Source organism: Peromyscus leucopus, chromosome 12 (assembly GCF_004664715.2).
Source record: "Peromyscus leucopus breed LL Stock chromosome 12, UCI_PerLeu_2.1, whole genome shotgun sequence".
NCBI lineage: Eukaryota > Metazoa > Chordata > Mammalia > Rodentia > Cricetidae > Peromyscus > Peromyscus leucopus.
In genome coordinates, this window is record NC_051073.1 from 74,383,979 (window position 1) to 74,405,461 (window position 21,483).

The window sequence follows — 21,483 nt, forward strand, 5'->3', positions numbered from 1 at the left end:
CCTGTGCCCCTACACCACCACCCACTGCAGTTCCAGTTTCAGGCCAGTTGGCAGGCAGACCTCCTACACACAGGTTGAAAGACCCACCCCTACCAAAGGCCCAGACACTGTTCCCCACAAAGAGCTGAGGGAAGAGATATCTTAAAATCAACAGAACTGAGTCAGTTCTCCCTTCCTGGAGAGGGTAAAGTCAGGAGTTTTCAAAAGAACAAAGTCAGGATGTCTGGTGGTGACCAATTAACTATGAGATGCCCCTCTCCAGAGATAACTTGACCAGACCCTGGAGATGGGTTGTAAACCTCCTAAACGGATAAGCTGAAATAAGACAAAGTCCAGGCCAGGGAAAAACTGGACCAATCAAGGATGGACCCATACTTACCCCCTTCCCCCTAAGGAATTTTGTGGGTTTTGCCTATAAAAACTAACTTCCCCAAGAAAGAGGAACTCTCCTCCCTGTCTTGCGGTGTCAGGTGTGGTGGACAAGAGCTCCCTGCTAGCTTGAACTATGCACAGCACATGCGTGAATCAAATAAACCTTGCTATTGCATTCTGGACATCTTTGGTCTCTAGTGGTCTCTTTGGGGGTCTGAATCTGGGCAGAACATCCTGGAGGCTCATCTGGGATACCCCCAGAGACCCCACCGGGACCCCCTGAGAGTCCGGAGGTTCCTTGACTTCTACGGGTAAGAGCACTCTCTGTCTTGTTTGTGTCTCTGTCTTGTTTGTGTCTCCATCTTGTTACATTCGTTTTGTACTGGTCAACTGATTTGTACTTTTTCAGGCTCTCACTGGGACAGACAAGTCCAAACAGTGATCCTGGAGGGAAAGAAGGATGCCTCCTTCCCTGATTTGGGCAAGAAACCCCCTGGTCCCAGGCCATTTGAAGCCACCTCAGAGGTGACCATTTGGTTTCAGCAGCCTCTTCTGGGAAGTGATCAGGAGCCTCTCCTGAGCATTAAGTGACCCATTAGGAGTGTTTTTGGGTATCTCCCCCCGCCCCAGGAGGGAGTGCTGACTTGTTACTTTGTCCCGGGAAATTGTTGGTGTCTTTTTGTATCTTATTGTGGTTGTGGCTTTGTTGTTTTCTCTCTTTGTTGGTTTTCATTGTCAACTTTCTCACTCTACTATGGGGAATACCCCGTCTTCACCCCTAGACTTAACTCTTGCTCACTGGCAGGATGTTCAAGAGACTGGCAGCAACAACAGTGTGATTGTGAAGAAGCAAAATTGGGTCACTTTTTGCTCAGCTGAATGGCCCACTTTCAATGTTGGGTGGCCGGCAGGCAGAACCTTCAATGCAGTGACTATCCACTGAGTGGAGGAGATTGTTTTTCCGCCCCTGCTCTGGCCACCCTGACCAAGTCCCCTATATTGTTACCTGGAGGGGCCTGAACCATTTTATCCCCACAGCAGGTTCTAGGCACTCAGGTCCTGGACACCAAGCCCAAAAGCTCACCAAGGCAGACCCAGAAATGGAAAAGAAACCTGCTGCTGTGTTTCAGGGTGGAACCCCTGAGGGAGAACTTTTTCCACCTCCCTATTCTCCCCCTCCCCAGGTCTATCCTACAGCACCTGTGGAGGAAGCCCAGGAGCCTCAGCCATTGAGAGCTGAGGAAGGGGGCCAGAACAATCCACCTGCAGCAGAAGGGGGGCAGCCAGACACCACAGTGGCCCTTCCCCTTAGACTTGCAGGGCCCCCAGATGAGGCAGGGAACCAACCCTTTCACTACTGGCCCTTCACCACTAGTGACTTGTATAACTGGAAGGCCCAAAATGTGCCATTCTCTAGAGACCCCCAAGACTTAACTAACCCTTTGGAGATAGTTTTATTCATACACCATCCTATGTGGGATGATATAAACCAACTATTGGGGGTCCTCTTCACCATGGAGGAGAGAAACTGGATTCTGGAGAATGCTCAGAAGCTAGTTCCAGGACCCATGTGTGCTCCCCTAGCAGATCCTGCCCTGGCAGCAGCTGCTTTTCCATCCACTCGCCTTGACTGGGACTATAATATGGCAGAAGGTAAGGAGAGTCTCTGTGTATACCGCCAGGCTCTGTTGGCAGTTCTCAAGGCTGTTGCATGAAAACCTACTAATATGGCAAAAATTTATGATGTAGGGCAGGGGAATGAAAAAAGCCCAGCTGCATATCTAGAGAGGTTGATTGGTGCTTTCAAGCAATACTCCCCATACTACCCAGAGTCTGAGGAAGTCCAACAAGCAGTTATTCAAGCCTATGTGAACCAGGCAGCACCAGATATTAGAAAAAAAAGCTACAATCACTAGAAAGACTAGGAAAGAGGAGTCTGAGGGACTTAGTGGCAGTGGCGGAAAAGGTTTATAATAGCAGAGAGACAGAGGAACAGAAGGAAGAGAGAAGGGAAAGAGAACGTCAAGAGAGAGAGGACAAGAGAAATAAGAGACAAGAAAAGAGCCTGACCAAGATATTGGAATGGCAACAGACACAGATGGAGAGAGTGCTCCTGGCTGCAGAAGCAGGAAGCTATGAGAAGGGAAAAAGGCCTTAACCTAAGCTAGGAAAGAGCCAGTGTGCATACTGTAAGGAAGAAGGACACTGGGCTAGAGAATGCCCTAAAAATAAGGGTAAGAGAGAGATGCCAGTGGGACTAGGAAGAAAGCCAACTTCCATCTTTGCCGCCCTGGAGGAAGACAGTGACTAGGGAGGATGGGGCTTGGCCCTCCTCCCCAAGCCTAGGGTAACTCTAAGAGTGGAGGGGAAACCTGTCCACTTCATGGTAGACATAGGAGTAGAAAATTCAGTCCTCCTAACACCTGGGGGAACCTTTTCAAGAAAACAAACCTGGGTACAGGGAGCAATGGGCACTAAACCCTACCAATAGACTACCCAAAGAACAGTGGACATGGGAGTGGGTTGGGTAACCTACTCATTCCTAGTCATTCCTGAGTGCCCATACCCCCTGTTGGGACATGATCTGCTTGCTAAAATAAAGGCGCAGATCCATTTCACTTATAAGGGTGCTCAGGTCAAACACTCTGATGGGAAGGCTATTGGAGTGTTCTTAGCAATGCCTTTGGAGGAAGAATACCACCTCCATGAACCAAGGCAGCCCTCCATCAGATGTGCAGACATGTAGATCTGGCTTCAATAATTCCCCACCGCATGGGAGGAATGGGGCTGGCCAAACATATGCCCCCAGTTTATGTGGAGCTTAAGACCAATGTGGACCCAGTAAAAGTCTGCCATTACCCAACGACCCAGGAAGCCATAAAGGGAATCACCCCCCATGGGAGATGACTTCTGCAAGAAGGAGTCTTGCAGCCCATTCAGTCTGCATGGAACACACTCCTCCTACCAGTTAAAAAGCTGCAGATGAATGACTACTGACCTGTCTAAGACCTTTGAGAAGTCAACAAAAGGGTAATGGATATTCACTCCACTGTGCCCAACCCTTATACTCTGCTAAGTATGCTCCCTCCAGATAAAGAATGGTATACTGTCCTAGATTTAAAAGATGCTTTCTTTAGCCTCCCACTCACACTGAGCAGCCAAGGTTACTTTGCCTTTGAATGGCATGACCCAGACATTGGAGTAAGTGGGCAACTGACTTGGACAAGACTGCCACAAGGATTCAAGAACTCACCCACCATATTTGATGAAGCTCTCCATGAGGATCTGAGTGAGTACCACTCCCAGCACCCCCAGGTCTCTCTTCTACAGTATGTAGATGACATACTAATAGCCACCAGGACAAAGGAGGAGTGCCATAAAGGAACCGAAGATCTCCTGAGGACACTGGGGACATTGGGCTATCGGGCCTCAGCCAAAAAAGGCCCAGATCTGCCAGAAACAGGTAACTTACCTGGAATACATGTTAAAAGAGGGAAAAGATGGCTGTCCAAGGCAAGAAAAGAGACAGTATTAAAAATACCAACACCTAGGACAGTAAGACAAGTCAGGGAGTTGCTAGGCTCTGCGGGACTCTACAGACTTTGCATCCCAGGATACACTGAAATTGCCTGCCCTCTTTATGAGGCTACAAAAGAACAGACCCTGACTTGGGACTCTCAGAAACAAGCTGCCTTTGACACCATTAAGCAGAAATTACTAGAGGCCCTGGCCCTGGGACTCCCCGACATCAACAAGCCCTTCCTCCTCTATGTGGATGAGAACAAGGGAGTGGCAAAAGGAATGTTGACTCAGAACCTTGGACCATGGAGGAGGTCAGTGGCCTACTTATCTAAGAAACTGGACTCCGTGGCAGGTAGATGGCCCCTGTGCTTACGCATCATTGCTGCCGTGGCCTTGTTAGTTAAAGATGCAGACAAACTCACTTTGGGACAAAGTCTCCTGGTGGCCACTCCACACACCCTGGAGTTGATTCTAAAACAGCCTCCTGACAGATGGGTGAGTAATGCCAGGGTGACTCATTACCAAGCTCTACTCCTAAACCCAGGTAGAATAACGTTCCAGGTACCCACTGCCCTCAACCTGGACACTATGCTACCTGATCCTGACCTAGAGATCCCCTCCATGACTTCAATGACATCCTCTCCCAAGTGCATTGCATTTGACAAGACCTCCAAGATACACCACTGACAGATGCAGAAGAAACCTGGTTCACGGATGGGAGCAGCTTTCTATGGCATGGACGCAGTTACACAGGGGCTGCAGTCACCACCACCCAGGAGGTGGTCTGGGCAGAAGCCCTTCTGGCTGGCACCTCAGCCCAGCTGGCCAAACTGATAGCATTAACAAAAGCATTATGCCTGGACAAAGACAGAATGATCAACATCTATACAGACAGTAGGTATGCTTTTGCTACCTTACACATCCACAGGGCAATATATACAGAAAGGGGACTACTGACTGCTGAGGGAAAGACTGTCAAAAATAAACAAGAGATATTAGAATTGTTACAAGCACTCTGGCTCCCAAAGAAGCTGGCAGTGATACACTGTCCAGGACATCAGAAAAGGACAGATGCAATTTCAAAAGGAAACAATCTGGCAGATAAAAAGGAAAGGGAGGTGACTACACTTATGAGTACTGTAGCCCTGCCCATCCTGACTGACCCAGGCCCTTGAGCCTACCCTTGCTGCCAAAATATGACTCAGATGAAGAGGCCTGGGCTGGTCAACTAAAAGGAGCATACAAGAAGGATGGCTGGTGGCAACTACCTTCAGGAAAAATTCTACTACTGAGACTACTAGGAAAGCATGTACTCAAAATAATCCATCAGACCTCCCACTTGGGGACTCGAAAGCTGAGAGAATTGATCTCCGGGTCCCCACTGAAGATTAGACAGGCCAGCTACCTGATCAACAAAATTGTGATGGAGTCCAGACCTTGCCAACTGGTAAATGTCTACAAGGCAAAAGGAGAAAAGGGCACCCGCATGAGAGGGACCCGCCCTGGTATATATTGGGAAATAGACTTTACAGAGATCAAACCAGGTAAATATGGATATAAATACCTGCTGGTTCTTGTAGATACCTTTTCAGGATGAATTGAAGCCTACCCCACTGAACATTAGACAGCTCATGTGGTGGCCAAGAAGATATTGGATGAGATCCTCCCCAGGTTTGGCTTCCCACACATGATTGGGTCAGACAATAGCCCAGCCTTCATCTCACAGGTAAGTCAGGGAATAGCAACTGCACTGGGGACTGAGTGGAAACTACATTGTGCTTACTGACCCCTGAGCTCCAGCCAGGTCAAAAGAATGAACCAGACCCTAAGAGACCCTAACCAAATTAGCCCTAGAGATTGGTGGTGACTGGATGACTCTCTTCCCCTTTGCCTTGTTCCATGTAAGGAACTTCCCTTATCAGCTAGGGATGACGCCCTTTGAAATAATGTATGGTCTACCTCCACCTCTTGTGCCTAGCCTCCAGACTGAATTGATTCTGCCACCAGAAGAGGTAGACCTTGAGAATCTGAAATCTCTGTCCCAAGTGCAGGAAGACATTTGGCCTCAACTACATGCTCTATCCTTCCCCCTGAGCCTCAGAGTTTCAAGCCTGGAGATTGGTTCCTGATCCAGAGACATCAGTGCTTATCCTGTGCAGATCCCTGGAGCTGTGGTGGAAAGGACCCTACTTCATCATCTTGACCACCCCAATGGCCCTCAAAGTGGATGGCATCTCCACTTGGATTCACCACACCCAAGCCCGACTCGTGGTGCCTGCGGCTGAGAAACATCCAGACAAAACCTGGGAAGTGTCCAAGCATCCTACTGACCCCTTGAAACTGAAGCTCCAATGCCATGATCCCGATCATGTTACTATGTCTGGTGGGGACACTCCAGGCAGTAAACAGGACCATGCTCAATCCTCACCAACCCCAGAAGGTAATGTGGGCAGTGGTCAATGCTGGTAATAGGGAAGTCCTTAACAGCACCACCCTCAAGACCGTTCCTGGAATATGGTGGCCCGAGCTTTACTTTGACCTCTGTGACTTGGCCCGAGGCTCTTGGGACATAGGAGATTGGACACCAGCCCATGAAGGATGACCAGAATGCAGCGGAACCAAGGGATGTACTCTTCCTTTGACTGGCAACCCACAAAGCCCAGGGTGTTCTCATGTACTGAAGAGAACTGTGTTATGAGACACCCCTGTTTATATATGCCCAGGAAGAAATAGAACTGCAAAGCAGGTAACTCAATGTGGGGGTGCAGATGATTATTACTGTGCCAATTGGGAATGTGAGCAAACAGGGATGGAGCACTGGATAATACTCGTCTCGCATCCAACCCCCTGTATGGCCAGTGTTCCAAATACAGATGCAACCCAATCCAGGTGACCATTACAGAGGCAGTAAAACAGGCCTTCAGTTGGGATATGGAAGACATGTGGGGCCTCCGGTTATAACAGCAGGGAGGAGACCAGGGGTTGCTTTTCTCAATAAGGAGTGTGCAGCCTTCCCAGGAGCCTCAAGTTGTTGGGCCTATGCAATCTGTTCACCAAACTAGAATCATAGTACCCCCAATGCAACTAATCCCAGAGGAGTGGGCCACTCATTCCATTACTCAAAAGGATAGAGCACCCACACACTCCCACCAATTGCCTGAGGATGAAGGGCTTACCATGTTGGTGATACAAATGGCATTTCTAGCCCTAAATCACTCCCAACCAGACTTAACCACCTCCTGTTGGATGTGCTTGCACAGACGACCCCTTCCTTGAAGCTGTAGGGGTAAAAGGTCATTTCAACATGGAAGACAACCCTTCAAGATGCAAGTGGGGTGACTGTGGGAGCCCGTTCTCAGGTTCCTCGTGGCTTTACCCAATAGGTCAGCATAGAGGATGATCAGGACCATGGGCCTGAGTGCAGGTGTCTGAGATGGTCTGCACTTGGCTGTGCTGGGGGAGGAGGTCTTTTGCTCCACCCCCTTGGCATCTCTATAAAAATCCTGGGGCAGAGACAGTCAGGGCCCGTTGGAATAGGTTTCAGGCCCTCTCGAGGCTATTCTTTATTTTCTATCTGTTTATCTCAGCAAGATTCTCTGCTATAAATCCTTCTATCTAATATTTCCTGCTGCTTGCACTCAAGAAAACTCTGGGGATCTGTGGGGGTGGTGGGTAAATGCCCCACAGGTGACCCAATTATAGAGGACTCCACTGGCTATCCTTCCCATTGGTTGCCACTAATATGACCTGTGTCACCTCTGAAAGTTATCTGGACAAATATTGGCCCAGGTGCCAAAAGGTTAATTCCACAACTCCTTTATGGCTCTGACCTACAGATGCAGGTGTGTACTGGCTCTGTCATAAGACCAGAATATCTCCTTGTGTGGCTACTGAGCTTTTGTTTCTATGGAATGATTCTTGTGCCCTGGTGTAGATGCTTCTTCATGTGCTATATCATAGCAATGAAGAGGTAGTGGCCCGACTAGCCCCGCAATCAAAGAGAGAACCCATGATAGCCCTAGCAGTGACTGCACTCCTTGGCTTAGGGACTACCCGAGCCAGACTAGGAGCCACTTCCATGGTTTTACAGCAAAATAAGTTTCAAGAATTAAGACATCTAGTAGACGTAAACCTTGATAAGTTAGAAACTTCTGTTAGGTTTCTCCAAAAGTTTCTTGACTCACTAGCACAATTTGCCCTGCAGAACTGAAGAGGACTGGAATTGTTATTTTTACAACAGGGGAGATTGTGCAAGGCCTTAGGAGAAGAATGCTGTTTCTATGTAGATCACTCAGGAGTGGTTACTAAAAATCTAGATGTGATCCATAAAGGGATAAAAGATAGACAAAAAGATCAACAGAGTTCCTGGTATCAGGGGTTATTCAATTGGTCCCCCTGGTTAACTACTTTAATTTCTAGTCTAATAGGGCCCACTGTGATTCTTATTATCTTACTCATCTTTGGGCCCTGTATCCTTAACAGACTAGTACAATTTATGAATCAGAGGCTAGGCACCATACAACTCATGGTACAACGGGGTTATACTCAAGTCAGGACCACTGAATATGAGTCGTATGCAGACCCTGGAGTGAGAACATGGGAATCTCTTGAATTAGAACAAATTAGGGGCCCATGATTGAGCCCTTCTAGGGCCAATAGAAGAGGGGAATGAAAGACCCCCCAACACCAAAGGCCCAGACACAGTTCCCCCAGAAACCCAAGAGAGCTGAGGAAAGAGCTACCTTAAAATAAACATAACTGAGTAAGTTCCCCCTTCCTGGAGAGGGTAAAGACAGGAGTTTTCAAAAGAACAAAGTCAGGATATCTGGTGGTGACAACTATGAGATGCCCCTCTCTGGAGATAACATGACCAGACCTCAGAGATGGGTTGTAAAACTCCTGACAGATAAGGGCAAACAGATAAGCTAGAATAAGACAAAGTCCAGGCCTGGGAAAAACTGGACCAATCAAGGATGGACCCATGGTAACCCCCACTCCCCTAAGGAATTTTGTGGTTTTTGCCTATAAACACTAACTTCCCCAAGACAGAGGGACTCTCCTCCCTGCCTTGTGGTGTCAGGCATGGTAGACAAGAGTTCCCTGCTAGCTTGAACTACACATGTTTGTGAATCAAATAAACCTTGCTATTGCATTCTTGACATCTTCAGTCTCTAGTGGTCTCTTTGGGGGTCCTAATCTGGGCAAAACAAGGTCAGACTACCCCCATTCCCCATCAGACCCTGTAACCCAAGCCACACTTCCCCCAAATCCCACCCACCCTCCGAGACTGCAACTATTCCCCAAGACAGAGCCTGCCAGCACCGGACTGGACTAAGAGGTGAGTCTTTATCCTCATACCTGAACACCCCAGTTCCTCGGCTTTGGGCCCAGGGGCACAACCCTGCACCTCTACACCACCACCCACTGCAGTTCCAGTTTCAGGCCAGTTGGCAGGCAGACCTCCTGCACACAGGTCAGACTACCCCTATCCCCCATCAGACCCTGTAACCCAAGCCACACCTCCCCCAAATCCCACCCACCCTCCAAGACTGAAACTGTTCCCTGAGACAGAGCCTGCCAGCACCCAACTGGACTAAGAAGCCAGCTGGTAGGCAGACCTCCTGCAGACAGGTCAGATTACCACCATCTACCACACTCTAAGACTGCAGTTACTCCCTGAGACAGAGCCCACTAGTACCAGTTGGACTAAGAGCTGATCCCTAAGACAAAAAGTCCATCAGCATCAACTAGACCAAGAGCTCCCACTGGATCAAGAGTATCAATCAGACCAAGAGAGGCTTCCTCAGATACAGACACTGCTTGCACCAAGTAGACAAAGAGATGGGTAGACGCCAGTGCAAAAATACAGTCAACAGCATAAAAACCAATGTGACTCCATAAGAACCTATATCAGCAAGATCCGAACATCCCAACACAGAAGAAACAGAAGATATCTACCATAAAAATGACTTTAAAAAGATATTAGAGATCTTAAAAGAGGAAATGAAAAATTCCCTTAAAGAAATTGAGGAAAAGTCAAACAAAAAAATGGCAGGAAATCTGTAAATCCCTTGAAGGCCAAGAGAAAGCAACTAAACAAGTGAGGGAAACAATTCAAGATTTCAAAACTGAAATGGAGTCAATAAAGAAGACACAAATTTGGGTAATGCTAGAAGTGGAAAATCTGGGTAAACAAGCAGGAACTACAGATGCAAGTATAACCAACAGAATGCAAGAGATGGAAGAGCAGATCTCTGGGGTTGAAGATATGGTAGAAGAAATAGATTCATCAGTCAAAGAAAACACTAAAGCCAACAAAGTCATGACCCAAAATGTCCAGGAAATTTGGAACACCATGAAAAGACCAAACCTAAGAATAATAGGGATAGAAGAAGGAGAAGAATATCAATTCAAGGGCACAGAAAATATATTCAACAAAATCATAGAAGAGAACTTTCCCAACCTAAAGAAGAAAATGCCTATAAAAATACAGGAGGGTTACAGAACACCAAATAGACTGGATCCCCTCCCCCCAAAAATAGTCCCCTTGCCACATAATAATCAAACCACTAAACATACAGAATAAAAAAAATATTAAGAGCTGCAAAGGAAGAGGCCTAGTAACATATAGGCAGACCCATTAGTATAACACCTGACTTCTCAATGGAGACTCTAAAAGCGAAAAGGTCCTGGACAGACGTTATGCAGATACTAAGAGACCATGGATGCCAACCCAGACTATTATACCCAGCAAAACTCTCAACCAACATAGACGGAGTAAACAAAATATTCCATGATAAAACCAGATTTAAACAATATCTCTCTACAAATCCAGCCCTACAGAAAGCACTTGAAGGAAAAATCCAACCTAAAGAAGTTAAATACACCCATGAAAACACAGACAAGAGATAGTCCTATATTAACAAATACCAAAGAAGGGAAACATATAACACTATCACCAAAAAAAAGACAGTAATTAACAATATCTGGTCATTAATATCCATCAATATCAATGGTCTCAATTCACCTATAAAAGACACAGGATAACAGAATGGATATGAAAACAAGATCCATCTATTTGCTGCATACAAGAAACACATCTCAACTTCAAAGACAGACACCAACTCAATAAAAGACTGGGAAAAGACTTTCCAATCAAATGGATTTAAGAAGCAAGCTGGTGTAGCTATCCAAATATCTAATAAAATAGACTTCAAACTAAAATCAATTGAAAGAGATTGGAAGGACACTACATATTTATCAAAGGGAAAATCTGACAAGATGAAGTTTGAATTCTGAATATTTATGCCCCCAATACAAGGGCACTAACATTCATAAAAGAAACATTACTAAGCTTAAATCAAACATCAAACCCCATACACTAGTAGTGGGAGACTTCAACACCCCACTCTCACCAATGGACAGGTCTGCCAGACAGAAACTTAATAGAAAAATAAGGGAACTAACAGACATTATGACTCATACAGACTTAATAGATATCTACAGAATATTCCACCCTAACACAAAAGAATATACCTTCTTTTCAGCATCCCATAGAACCTTCTCAAAAATCGACCACATGCTTGGTCACAAAGCAAATAAATAACCTCCTGTGTCTTATCAGACCCCCAAGGCTTAAAGTTAGATTTCAACAACAACAAAAATTACAGAAAGTCTACAAACTCATGGAAACTGAATAATGCTCACCTGAAACACCAATTGGTCAAGGAAGAAATAAAGAAAGAAATTAAAGATTTCCTAGAATTCAATGAAAACGAATGTACAACATACCCAAACTTATGGAACACCATGAAAGCAGTGCTAAGTGGAAAATTCATAGCTCTAAATGCCCACATAAAGAAGTTGGAGAAATTTCACACTAGCGACTTAACAGCACAACTGAAAGCTCTAGAACAAGAAGAAGCAAACTCACCCAGGAGGAATAGATGCCAGGAAATAATCAAATTGAGGGCTGAAATCAATAAAATAGAAACAAAGAGAACAATAAAAAGAATCAATGAAACAGAGTTGTTTCTTTGAGAAAATCAACAAGATAGATAAGCCCTTATCCAAAGACCCTAGGAGGGACACATGGATGACCCTGTGAAGGAGAAGTGAATGAGATCTACATAAGTGGACTGGGTGTGGGTGGTGGCAGAGTGCAAGGAGTGGAGGATGAGAACATAGGAAAATGGGAGGGTCAAGCTGGAACACAGACAGTGTGGGAGGGCAGGGAGGAAGATACCGTGATAGATGAGGACATCATGGGAAAAGGAAGAGGCAGGGTGCTGGGGAGGCTCTCAAGAATCCACAAGGTTGACCCCACCTTGGTCTGCTGGCAGTGGTCCAGAGGGTGCCTGGACTGGTCTACTCTAGTGACCAGCCTAGCAAATCACCTAGCTGTCATCATAGAGCCTTTGTCAAGTGACTGATGGAAGCAGATACAGAGATCCACAGCCAGGCACCAGGCTGAGCTCCATGAATCCAACTGGTGAGAGAGAGGAGAGATATTGCGGGCAAGCGATGTCGAGATCATGATGGGAGGACATGCAGAGATGACCGGCCACACTAGTGGAAGCCTATGAACTGTGGACTGGTGGCTGTGGAACCCCCATGGGATTGGACTAGGCCCTCTGGATATAGAAGATGGTTGTTTGGCTCGAACTGTTTTGGGGGCATCCATGCAGGGGGATCGGGATCTGTCTCTGGTCTATAGACAGGCTTTTGGAACCCAGTGCCTGTGGTGTGACACCATGCACAGCCTTGATGCTGTGGGAAGGGGCTTTGACCTGCCTAGGTTCAGTGTGCTGGGCTCTGCTGACTCCCCATGGGAGACCTCGATTTGGGGGATGTTGGGATGTGGGGTGGCTTGGGAATGAGGACTGGGGGTGGGAGGAGGGAGGAGGAGGGATCTGTGGCTAGTATGTGGAGTAAGCAGAAAATTTCTTAATAAAGAAAAATGAAAGAAAGAAAAACAGAATTTTAATAGCATCATTAAGATTGATATGGTTATAGCCATGACAGTTCTTCTTTTGTTGTTTTAACTTGTGAAACTTTTTAAAATAACATATTTAACTTCTAATATTTTATGTTATTTAATTTTCATACAGTACATTTTGATTATGATTTTCCCTTCTTCCAACTCTTCCCAGAGCCTTCCCACCTTCCTACCTACTCAGCTTTATGTTCTTTTTCTCTCCCACAAAAAATAAAAATAAAAACAAAACAAATCAACAACAAAAACAAATAAAGAAATGCCAAAACAAAACAGAAAACAACAAACAAACAAACACCACCAACAAAACCAACCAAAACTACTGCAGACTTTGTTTTATATTGGCCATCTATTCATTTTTTAATCATTTAGTTTCCTTCATTTTTTCTTCTCATTTTTATTACTTCCTTAAGAATTTCTTACCATTGATTTTGATCATTCTCATTCCTTTTCCAAATCCTCTCAGATCCAACTCCCTTACTTACTCACCCTGCTTTGTATCTTTTTTTTGTAACCTGTCAAGGATAGTTAGCACAGCCTACATACCCTTGGATGTGTAGCCTTCCATTGGCCTATATTTGAATTCTCAGAAGCTATACTCTTTAAGAAAACCTCCCTTCCCCAGCAGGTATCAATTGAGAATAGCTCCTTAGCCAAGGTTGAGACTTCATGTCCACCTCCCTTCTTCATGCTGATATTTTGTCTGGCTTGAGTTTACACAGGTCTGTGTACACTGCTGTATATGCACCCGGCCTACTATCTCCAGAAAACACCATTTCCTGGTAACCATTTATCACCTTTGGCTCTCATAATCTTTCTATCACATCTTACCCACTGATCTGTGAGCCTTGGAATGACAACTCCTGTTTTTACTGTGTGATGGGCAGTATGGACCTCTGTTTACATTCTTGGTGTCTACAGTCTTGCAACTGTCTGGGTGTCATTAATTTGCCTTGCAGTACCTACAGGCTACTTAAGACCAAAACCCCTGGAATTTCAGGCTGGCAAACACCCAACCACATGACTGCCAAGTCATTTCACTTAGGAATGTCTCCTTTTCTGACCCCTGAACTTTCTCTTGCCTTCACCTTGACTGAATTGCTGTATTTTCTGTTTTTTGTTTTTGTTTTTACTTTTGTTTTTGGTTGCCATGTTTTGTAAAAATAAAAGATAAAATAAAAACCAACTAATCTGGTCTCTGGTGAAAGGCATTTTTCTGTTTTCCTAGGTTGTGGCCTGTGTGTCCTCTGGTTTAAGATCTCTGTCTATTTTTATCCTGTCTGTTGTCTTATTTACTTCAGAACTCTGTTAGGATGGACTGCTTCCATTCCTGCAACACTTCCGTAGGGGAATGTTCTGGCAAATCAAACTGGTAATGGTTATCACTAGATGACAAAGCAGCTGTTAACTGTGACTTCTAGTTCTTCAGGGGAGCAAACACCTTTGCTATCTATAACTGCAAGTATAAGGCTAACATCAAGGGGATTTCTGTGTGTATTCTCTTTTAATAACTTAGTACATTTTTGTTTCTATCACTATGTTTCATGTTATTACTAATAATATACTGAAGCTGGGCATGATGGCACATGCCTTTAATCCCAGCACTCAGGAAAAGCATGGTCTATAAATAAAGTTCCAGAACAGTCAGATTTGTTACACAGAGAAACCCTGTTTCAAAAATCCAATATATATTGAGAGAGAGACAGACAGACAGACAAAGACAGAGACACAGACAGAAAAATATTTTAAAAGACAGATTTTTTTGGAAACATATTTGAACTAGTGAAAATTTTATATTGTAAATTTGTTTCATTCTAAGCTAAAAAATTAAAGATAAAAGAGCTAAAGAAACAACAGTTAGGAACACTTGATGCTCTTCTGAGGACCTGAGTTGGACTCCCAACACTCACTACCCACTTTTGGCTTCTCAGAACTGCTTATATTTCAAAACCCAGGAGATCTTCTGGCCTTTGCTGCCATCCATATACATGGCATGCAGTCACTAAGTGGAGCAAACAGACATTGAAAAATAAAATTAAAGAAGCTATCAGAAAGACAAGGAAAAATTTTCCATGCTCATGGATTGATAGCATTAATATTGTAAAAATGGTCACCCTGTGAAAGTAAATGTAAAGATTCAATGAAGTCCATCATATTTCTGATAAAATCCTTTCACAGAAATTGAAAAGTAATCTTAAGTTTCATACGAAAACACAAAACACCCACAATAGCCCAGATTATCCTGGAGAAAAAAAGAAGAAACTTTTGAAGGTATAGCTATTTCAGATTTAAAGTTATGTTACAGAACTACAGCAACAAAAACCATATGGCACTGGCAGAGAAAAAGTCACACTGATAAAAAGAATATAATTGAAAGCACACATATAAGCCCACACAAACAGAGTCATCTGAGTTTTGTCACAGAAGCCAACAATGCACATAGGCGAAAAGACAACATATTCAAGAAATGGTTCTGGTCAAACTGGATAACTACTTATAGAATAATTAAACTAGACCTTTGTCTCTTGTATAAAACTCAACTGCAAATGGATCAACAGATCAGGGACTTCAACATGAGATCTGGTACTTTAAGTCTGATAGAGAGAAAGTAGGGAATATGCTCAGATTCATTGGCACAGTAAAGGACTTTTTGAACAGGATTCTTATTATAAAGGCATTAAGACCAATAATTAACAAATGGGGTCTCGTAAAACTCAAATGTTGCTGTACTGTAAATGATATTATCATTTGAGGTGAATGGAGAATGTATCTTTACCAGATATACATTTGAAAAAAAAGGTTAGTCTCTAGAACATATATAAAGAACTCAAAAATCTAAACAACTGACACTGTTAATCTGGCCAAGCACCTGAGACTAGACAGGTCATGGGCACTATGGGCAAACCTACTATTATTATTCTGATGAATAAATATGAAAATAGAATGACTTCTAATGACATTTGAGCAGTATATCACTCACACCTCATCAGAGAAACTTCTTGTAGAAGATGGAAATTAAAACAGAGATGCACAACTGGACAATGTGCAGATGGTGAGAGGCTTCTGAGCACTCAGCCCTAAATGATATGTCTTTATCAAACTCCTCACCTTAGGGATCTATAGGAGGAGGTGGAAAGATCCTAAGGAAACTGTCTTCCAGGCACAACAGGGATGATTTGTGTGAGCCCACAATGACGGTGACAACACAGAAGAGACCTGCACAAGTTCAAGCCAGATAAAATTCCAACATGGAGGAGGGGACGTGGGGAGAAACACAGAGTCCCAACTCTAACCAGGAAGCTATTTACAATTGACACCTGCTTGAAGAGGGAAAATCAGTTTCTGGGTATGGAGAACCACACTCCAGGGCGGGTCCCAGAACTCCTTCAGTGATACTAAATTTCTTTACTTTGACTCCCAGGAGTTAGAAGTCTTTTTAATGATTCTAACTATGAGACACTCAGATGGTTCTAATTAAGTGCCATCCTTTCTTCCCATCACCTGGGCAACTAAAGATCATGGAAAGTGGAGAGGCTCCAGAGCAGAGAGCACTGGGTTAGGTGAGTCTTCTTTTTAACCTAGCCGCAAGGTCCCATCCTTGGCCACAAGGGGGCTCTATCCCTTAGCAGAGTGGCCCACTCCATAAAGACCCAAAGGAGTGGTACCTATAAACAGAGGAACTTCTTAATGACAATACAGTGAACCCAGGACTTACACAGGAAGAAGCAGAGTGGGGTTGGGGAGTGGAGAGAGGCATTCAAGGACCTCAGAGTGACACCTGGGGACTTTACCTGGGTTCTCATCGAATGTGGAAGAGACTGTTCAAAAAAAATAAAGCAACACCTTTTTAGCCAGTCTCTAGGCAATGCAGCCACATGGATGGGCTATGGCCCTGCTGAATTGGTCCCTCTGCTCTGAGAGAGAATATAGCTAAGAGTCCACCTGAACATACCTGACCAGTTTTCAAGAGATCCAGGCCTGAGAGTCTCCCAAAGCCAGTGTGTGTATGGGAACTGGAGTGCTTTACTAAGTACATTGTAAAGGAAGCAAAACCTAATCAGCTCAAATAACCACACACCAAGTGGCCTAGTTCACGTCCTCTGTTCACACAGGAGCCACTTGGCTTACTCCATCTCACCAGGTAGGATGTCCTAATCCTAGAAATTCGGGAACCCAGTGTGTCCCACATGATTTCCTTCAGGTAACTTTGAAAATTTAAGCAGAACAGAAATAACACAATGCAGTTAGCAAGGCTCAGGTCTCCTGTTTCTCCCCTCTCTTTCTTGGATGCTCTTGCTATTCCTGTACTTTCTTATGTATACTTTTCAGCATCGTTTTCTTGAACACAGTGTACTTTCTTAAAGGGAATTCTCTTCCCCTGGCAGACTCTCTATACAGTGTCTCATTCCTTTGGGGAGGAAGGCAAGCTCATCTTGACCATCCAGCAAAGCCAGAAGTTGTAGCTCCCTTCTAGAATGCACCACAGTGCCTGTTAGAGCAACATGTGTTTGTGCTTGGTCTGTGTCATCCACTGGTACTGCTCCAGGGCTGGGTCCTACGGCCACCACCATGTTCTCAGGGCCTAATGCAGAACTGAGCTTCAGATACCATATAGACACCTGTTTGAAAGCCAAGGTTAAGTCTAGATACACTCAGACATACAAAACAGGCTACCAGGCTATGTACTGATGCTTCTTCTTCATACTGTTTTCTCTGCTTTTTTTGTTGTTCTAAAGAATCTATCACTGCTTTTTATAATCAGAAACATATAAGCAATCTCCATTTATAAAGTGTTACAGAAGGACAGAACTCCAGAGAAACTCTTGCACTAAGCCCTAGGCTGGTGTCTTGGATGCCCTACTCCTGAGAACAGCTACCCACATCCTGGTGGACACTAGAGTGGAGAACTGGATGCTGGCACTTCTGTAAATGGCATTGAAAGTGAGCAGTATATCCATGTGAATGAATGCCGAGGACACAGTGTAAAGAAAGAACCAAATGATGATATATATGCCCAGCCCCATCTAGTTTTCCATGAAATTCAGAATCTGGCTAGGCAGAAAAAACAGTTCTCTTAGAGGAAAGCAGAATGAAAAGCAAAAGTAAATGGAGGGCAAAATGGATGATTAATTCAGGGGGTCCCAAAGGCCTGTGTGCACTTAGCCTCAGGGATTAATGGAGGGAAAAATCCACATCCCATCACATCACCATCCTTATGTGAACAGCTCAGTGACATTTAATACATCCACTGTGCTGTGCTACCATCACTGCCAGTGTCACTGTGTTCTACATCTTGCAAATGTATTTCATTTGCTCATTTGAAGTGTGTTACTGCTACACTTGATCTTAGCCAAAAGGCGGAGAAGCGATGTGTTACTGCTCATAGCTACAACCAAAGGAACACATAGAAATATAATCCATGGCTCCTCTGCATGATTTTTTTTCTCTTGTTTGTGCTCCTGTGTTTCTCATGTGGTAAACAGTGAGCAGTTTATTATCCTGAAACTAAAACCAAGACCAGCGATCCTTGCTCTTAGAGGAAGTGAAAAAATAAACAAGCTGATTCCCCTTGGTCTGTTTTAACACCTGTGTTCTTGAGTCTCATTTGTGCCTGGCCTCCTTCCCCTGGGCCTGGAGTTTGGGGTCATTGGAGACAACCAACACCTTTTTCTAGGAAGATCCTAGTGACAGAAGAGAAATCTCTCCTAGGGTTGGTAATTCCTCAGCCATCAGGATGTCTCACACCTATGTAACAATCTTGATTTCCTTTTGTTTCAGGCCCTGTTTATTGTTGGTTTGCTGTTAGTGTCAGTTCCAGAGCTAGCACACTTGTGTTCCCTTGGGAAAATGCATCAACATGTTTTTGCTACTAGGTACTCCCTCTTTCTCTCAGCATCTATTTAATATCAAAACCCTTTTGATAACAAGATTGAGAGACTAGTCCTGAATAAAGGTTGAAGATCTCCCACTACCTTTCTGATCCATGCAGACAGCATCCTCTGCCAGGGACTGTTCACCCCAGGTAAACCTTTTCTAGGTAAAGCTAAGGAAAGCCTGCCAGTCCAAGGTAGGCTCCTCTTTCTGAATGGGGAGTTTCTCAGGACACAAAATGCTTCTGCATTGCTTTGCTTCAGTTCAAATGACCATGGGTGGGCTTTGGTTATCAGTTTCCTAAGTAAAACCTTAATTTAGTTCACTGTAAATAATGGCTTCTTTCCTTTCTTAATATTTTTATTGATCTTTTGAGAATTTCCTATGTTACATTTTGATCATACTCACACTTATCCCCATCTACTCCCAGAGAAATTCTCATTCCTTACCCCCTAAATTTTATTTTTATTTTTAATCCACCAAATCTCATTACTGCTGTCTATATACCTTTGGGTGTGTGGCCATCCACTAGAGCATGATCGACCTACCAGGAGTTACACCTTAAAGAAAACTCTCCCCCAGCAGTTATCAATTACCAGTAGCTGCTCAGCTAGGGGCAGGATTTGTGACCATCTAATACTGACATGTTGGGATTTTTCTCCCTTGAGCTTGCACAGGTCTTCTTCATGCTGTCTCAACCACTGTGAGTTCATATGTACAACTGCTCTGTTCAGTCCAGGAAAACAAGCAAGCAAACAAATGTTTTCCTTGTAGTCAACCACCACCTCTGGCTCTAACAATCTTTCTATCCCTTCCACAATGATCCCTGATCCTTGGGTAGAGGGTATGAAATAGACATCACATTTAGTTCTGAATTCTAGTATTCTCTGCATCTGGACCAGTTGTCTCTGTTAATTGTCATCTACTGCAAACAGAAGCCTCTCTGATGAAAGTTGAGACATGCACTAACCTGTGGATACAAGGATACATCACTTAGGAGTTGATTTAATACTAGGCACGCTTAACAGAGTAGCAATAGTAGCTTCTCCAGTAAGGACAGTGACCTGCCTAGCCACAGATTCTTGTTCTGGATAAAGGTGCTAGGAATGAGTTATATCATGTTAAGTCTAGATCCAAACAGAAAGTGGTGTGACATTTGTTCCACTGTTGCACCGGTGGACATACCTTTCCAGGGAGTCACTATTGTAGCTCATGGATTCACAGCCAGATAAGACTGATGACTGAAGACTATCCTCTGGTAGCATTAATAGCCCAATGAAAGCTATCCAGTAAGAGATGAAGCTTCCAGGTGAGCACTAGCTTGAGTTCTCCATCTTGTAAGATTCAAGTATGTAGTATCTTCACCCATAGGGTTTTACCATCAAGTTCTGGGATAGTCTGTAGTGTTTCAGGGTATATAAGACCTCACTGGCCAAAACCTCCAGAAGAGGTTACCCATTCCTAGAACTAGACATTTTTGCCTATAGTGTCTAGTATAGACATTGGCATCCAGTTGTAGTGTAATTCCATTTAATATCTATCTATCTATCTATTATCTATCTATCTATCTATCTATCTATCATCTATTTATCTATCATCTATCTATCTATCATCTATCCATCTATCTATCCATCTATCATCTATATCTATCTATCTATCTATCTATCTATCTATCTATCTATCTATCATCTATCTGTCCCTGTGTGTGTGTGTATGTTGTGTATATGTGTATGTGATCTTTAGTGTTATTTATCTCTCCCCTTATTCATTCCTCTTTCTTGCCTCCCTATCCCCTACTCTGATTTAAATCTTCCCATTTCATTATTCCACTTTAACCCTTTATTGTGTTCTATTCCCCTCCCTTGCCAGACCCCCAACAAAGGCCCCTTACTAATTTCTTGAATTCTGTGGGTACTCTAAATGACATATATATGAAAGAAGATGCATTTTTCATATGAGAGAGAACATGTGATCCTGGTCTTTCTGGATCTGGTTTACCTAACTCAGCTCAATCCATATGAATCCCACAATTTCATTTTCTTAGAAACTGAGTAATACTCCATGTCTAAATGTAGCGCATTTTCATTATCACAAGCTGATGGATATCTCAGCCATTTCCATTTCCTGGTTATAGTGAATAGAGCAGCATTAAACACTGAGAAGCAGGTATCTCTGTAGTAGGATACAAAGTCATTTGGGTATATGCTCAAGAATGTGATAGGTGGATTATATGGTAGATCTAGTTTTATCTTTTTGAGGAACACACATGCTAATTTTCATTGTGTACATCCATGCACACTCTCACCAGCAGGAAATAATTGAACCTTTTTATCTACATCTTTGCCAGCAGTTGTAGTCTCAATGGGTATAAAGGAGTTTAAAATTCTTTGTAGGAATTGCTGAAGATGTCAGGCCCAGTTACAAGCTAGTAACTTCAGCTGGTCTGGAGAACATCTAGGAAGCTTAGTGAGATATTGTCTCAAAAATAAAAACACAGAAAGGGCTGTGGATGCAGTTCTGTGGTAGACTGCTTACCTACTATGTGCAGGGCCCCAGGTTCTATCCCTAGCGCTGAGTAAATGAAAGATAAAAGGAATTTGATGCGATTGTTTCCTTTCCTATTTCGGCAGTAACCTTTGTTTGTATTTGGTCTTGGTTTGGATTGTTGTGCACTAACCCTTTCTGCCAATGCCTACCTTTAGGGAGTTAAAACTCCTTCAATT

The 21,483-nt window shown here is 43.9% G+C and overlaps 1 protein-coding gene across 1 annotated transcript; it reads left to right on the forward strand.

The window, feature by feature from the left end:
• The first annotated feature begins 2,506 nt into the window (after nt 1-2,506).
• Nucleotides 2,507-7,305, forward strand: LOC119088810. Its single transcript, XM_037209843.1, has 2 exons — nt 2,507-5,620; nt 5,873-7,305. The coding sequence occupies exon 1, from the start codon at nt 3,406-3,408 to the stop codon at nt 4,579-4,581; it is 1,176 nt and encodes a 391-aa protein (XP_037065738.1). The 5' UTR covers nt 2,507-3,405; the 3' UTR covers nt 4,582-5,620; nt 5,873-7,305.
• Nucleotides 7,306-21,483: the final 14,178 nt, after the last annotated feature.

Coding starts and splice junctions, on each gene's coding strand:
- LOC119088810 (XM_037209843.1), top strand. CDS start 3,406: ATGGATATTCACTCCACTGTGCCCAACCCTTATACTCTGCTAAGTATG.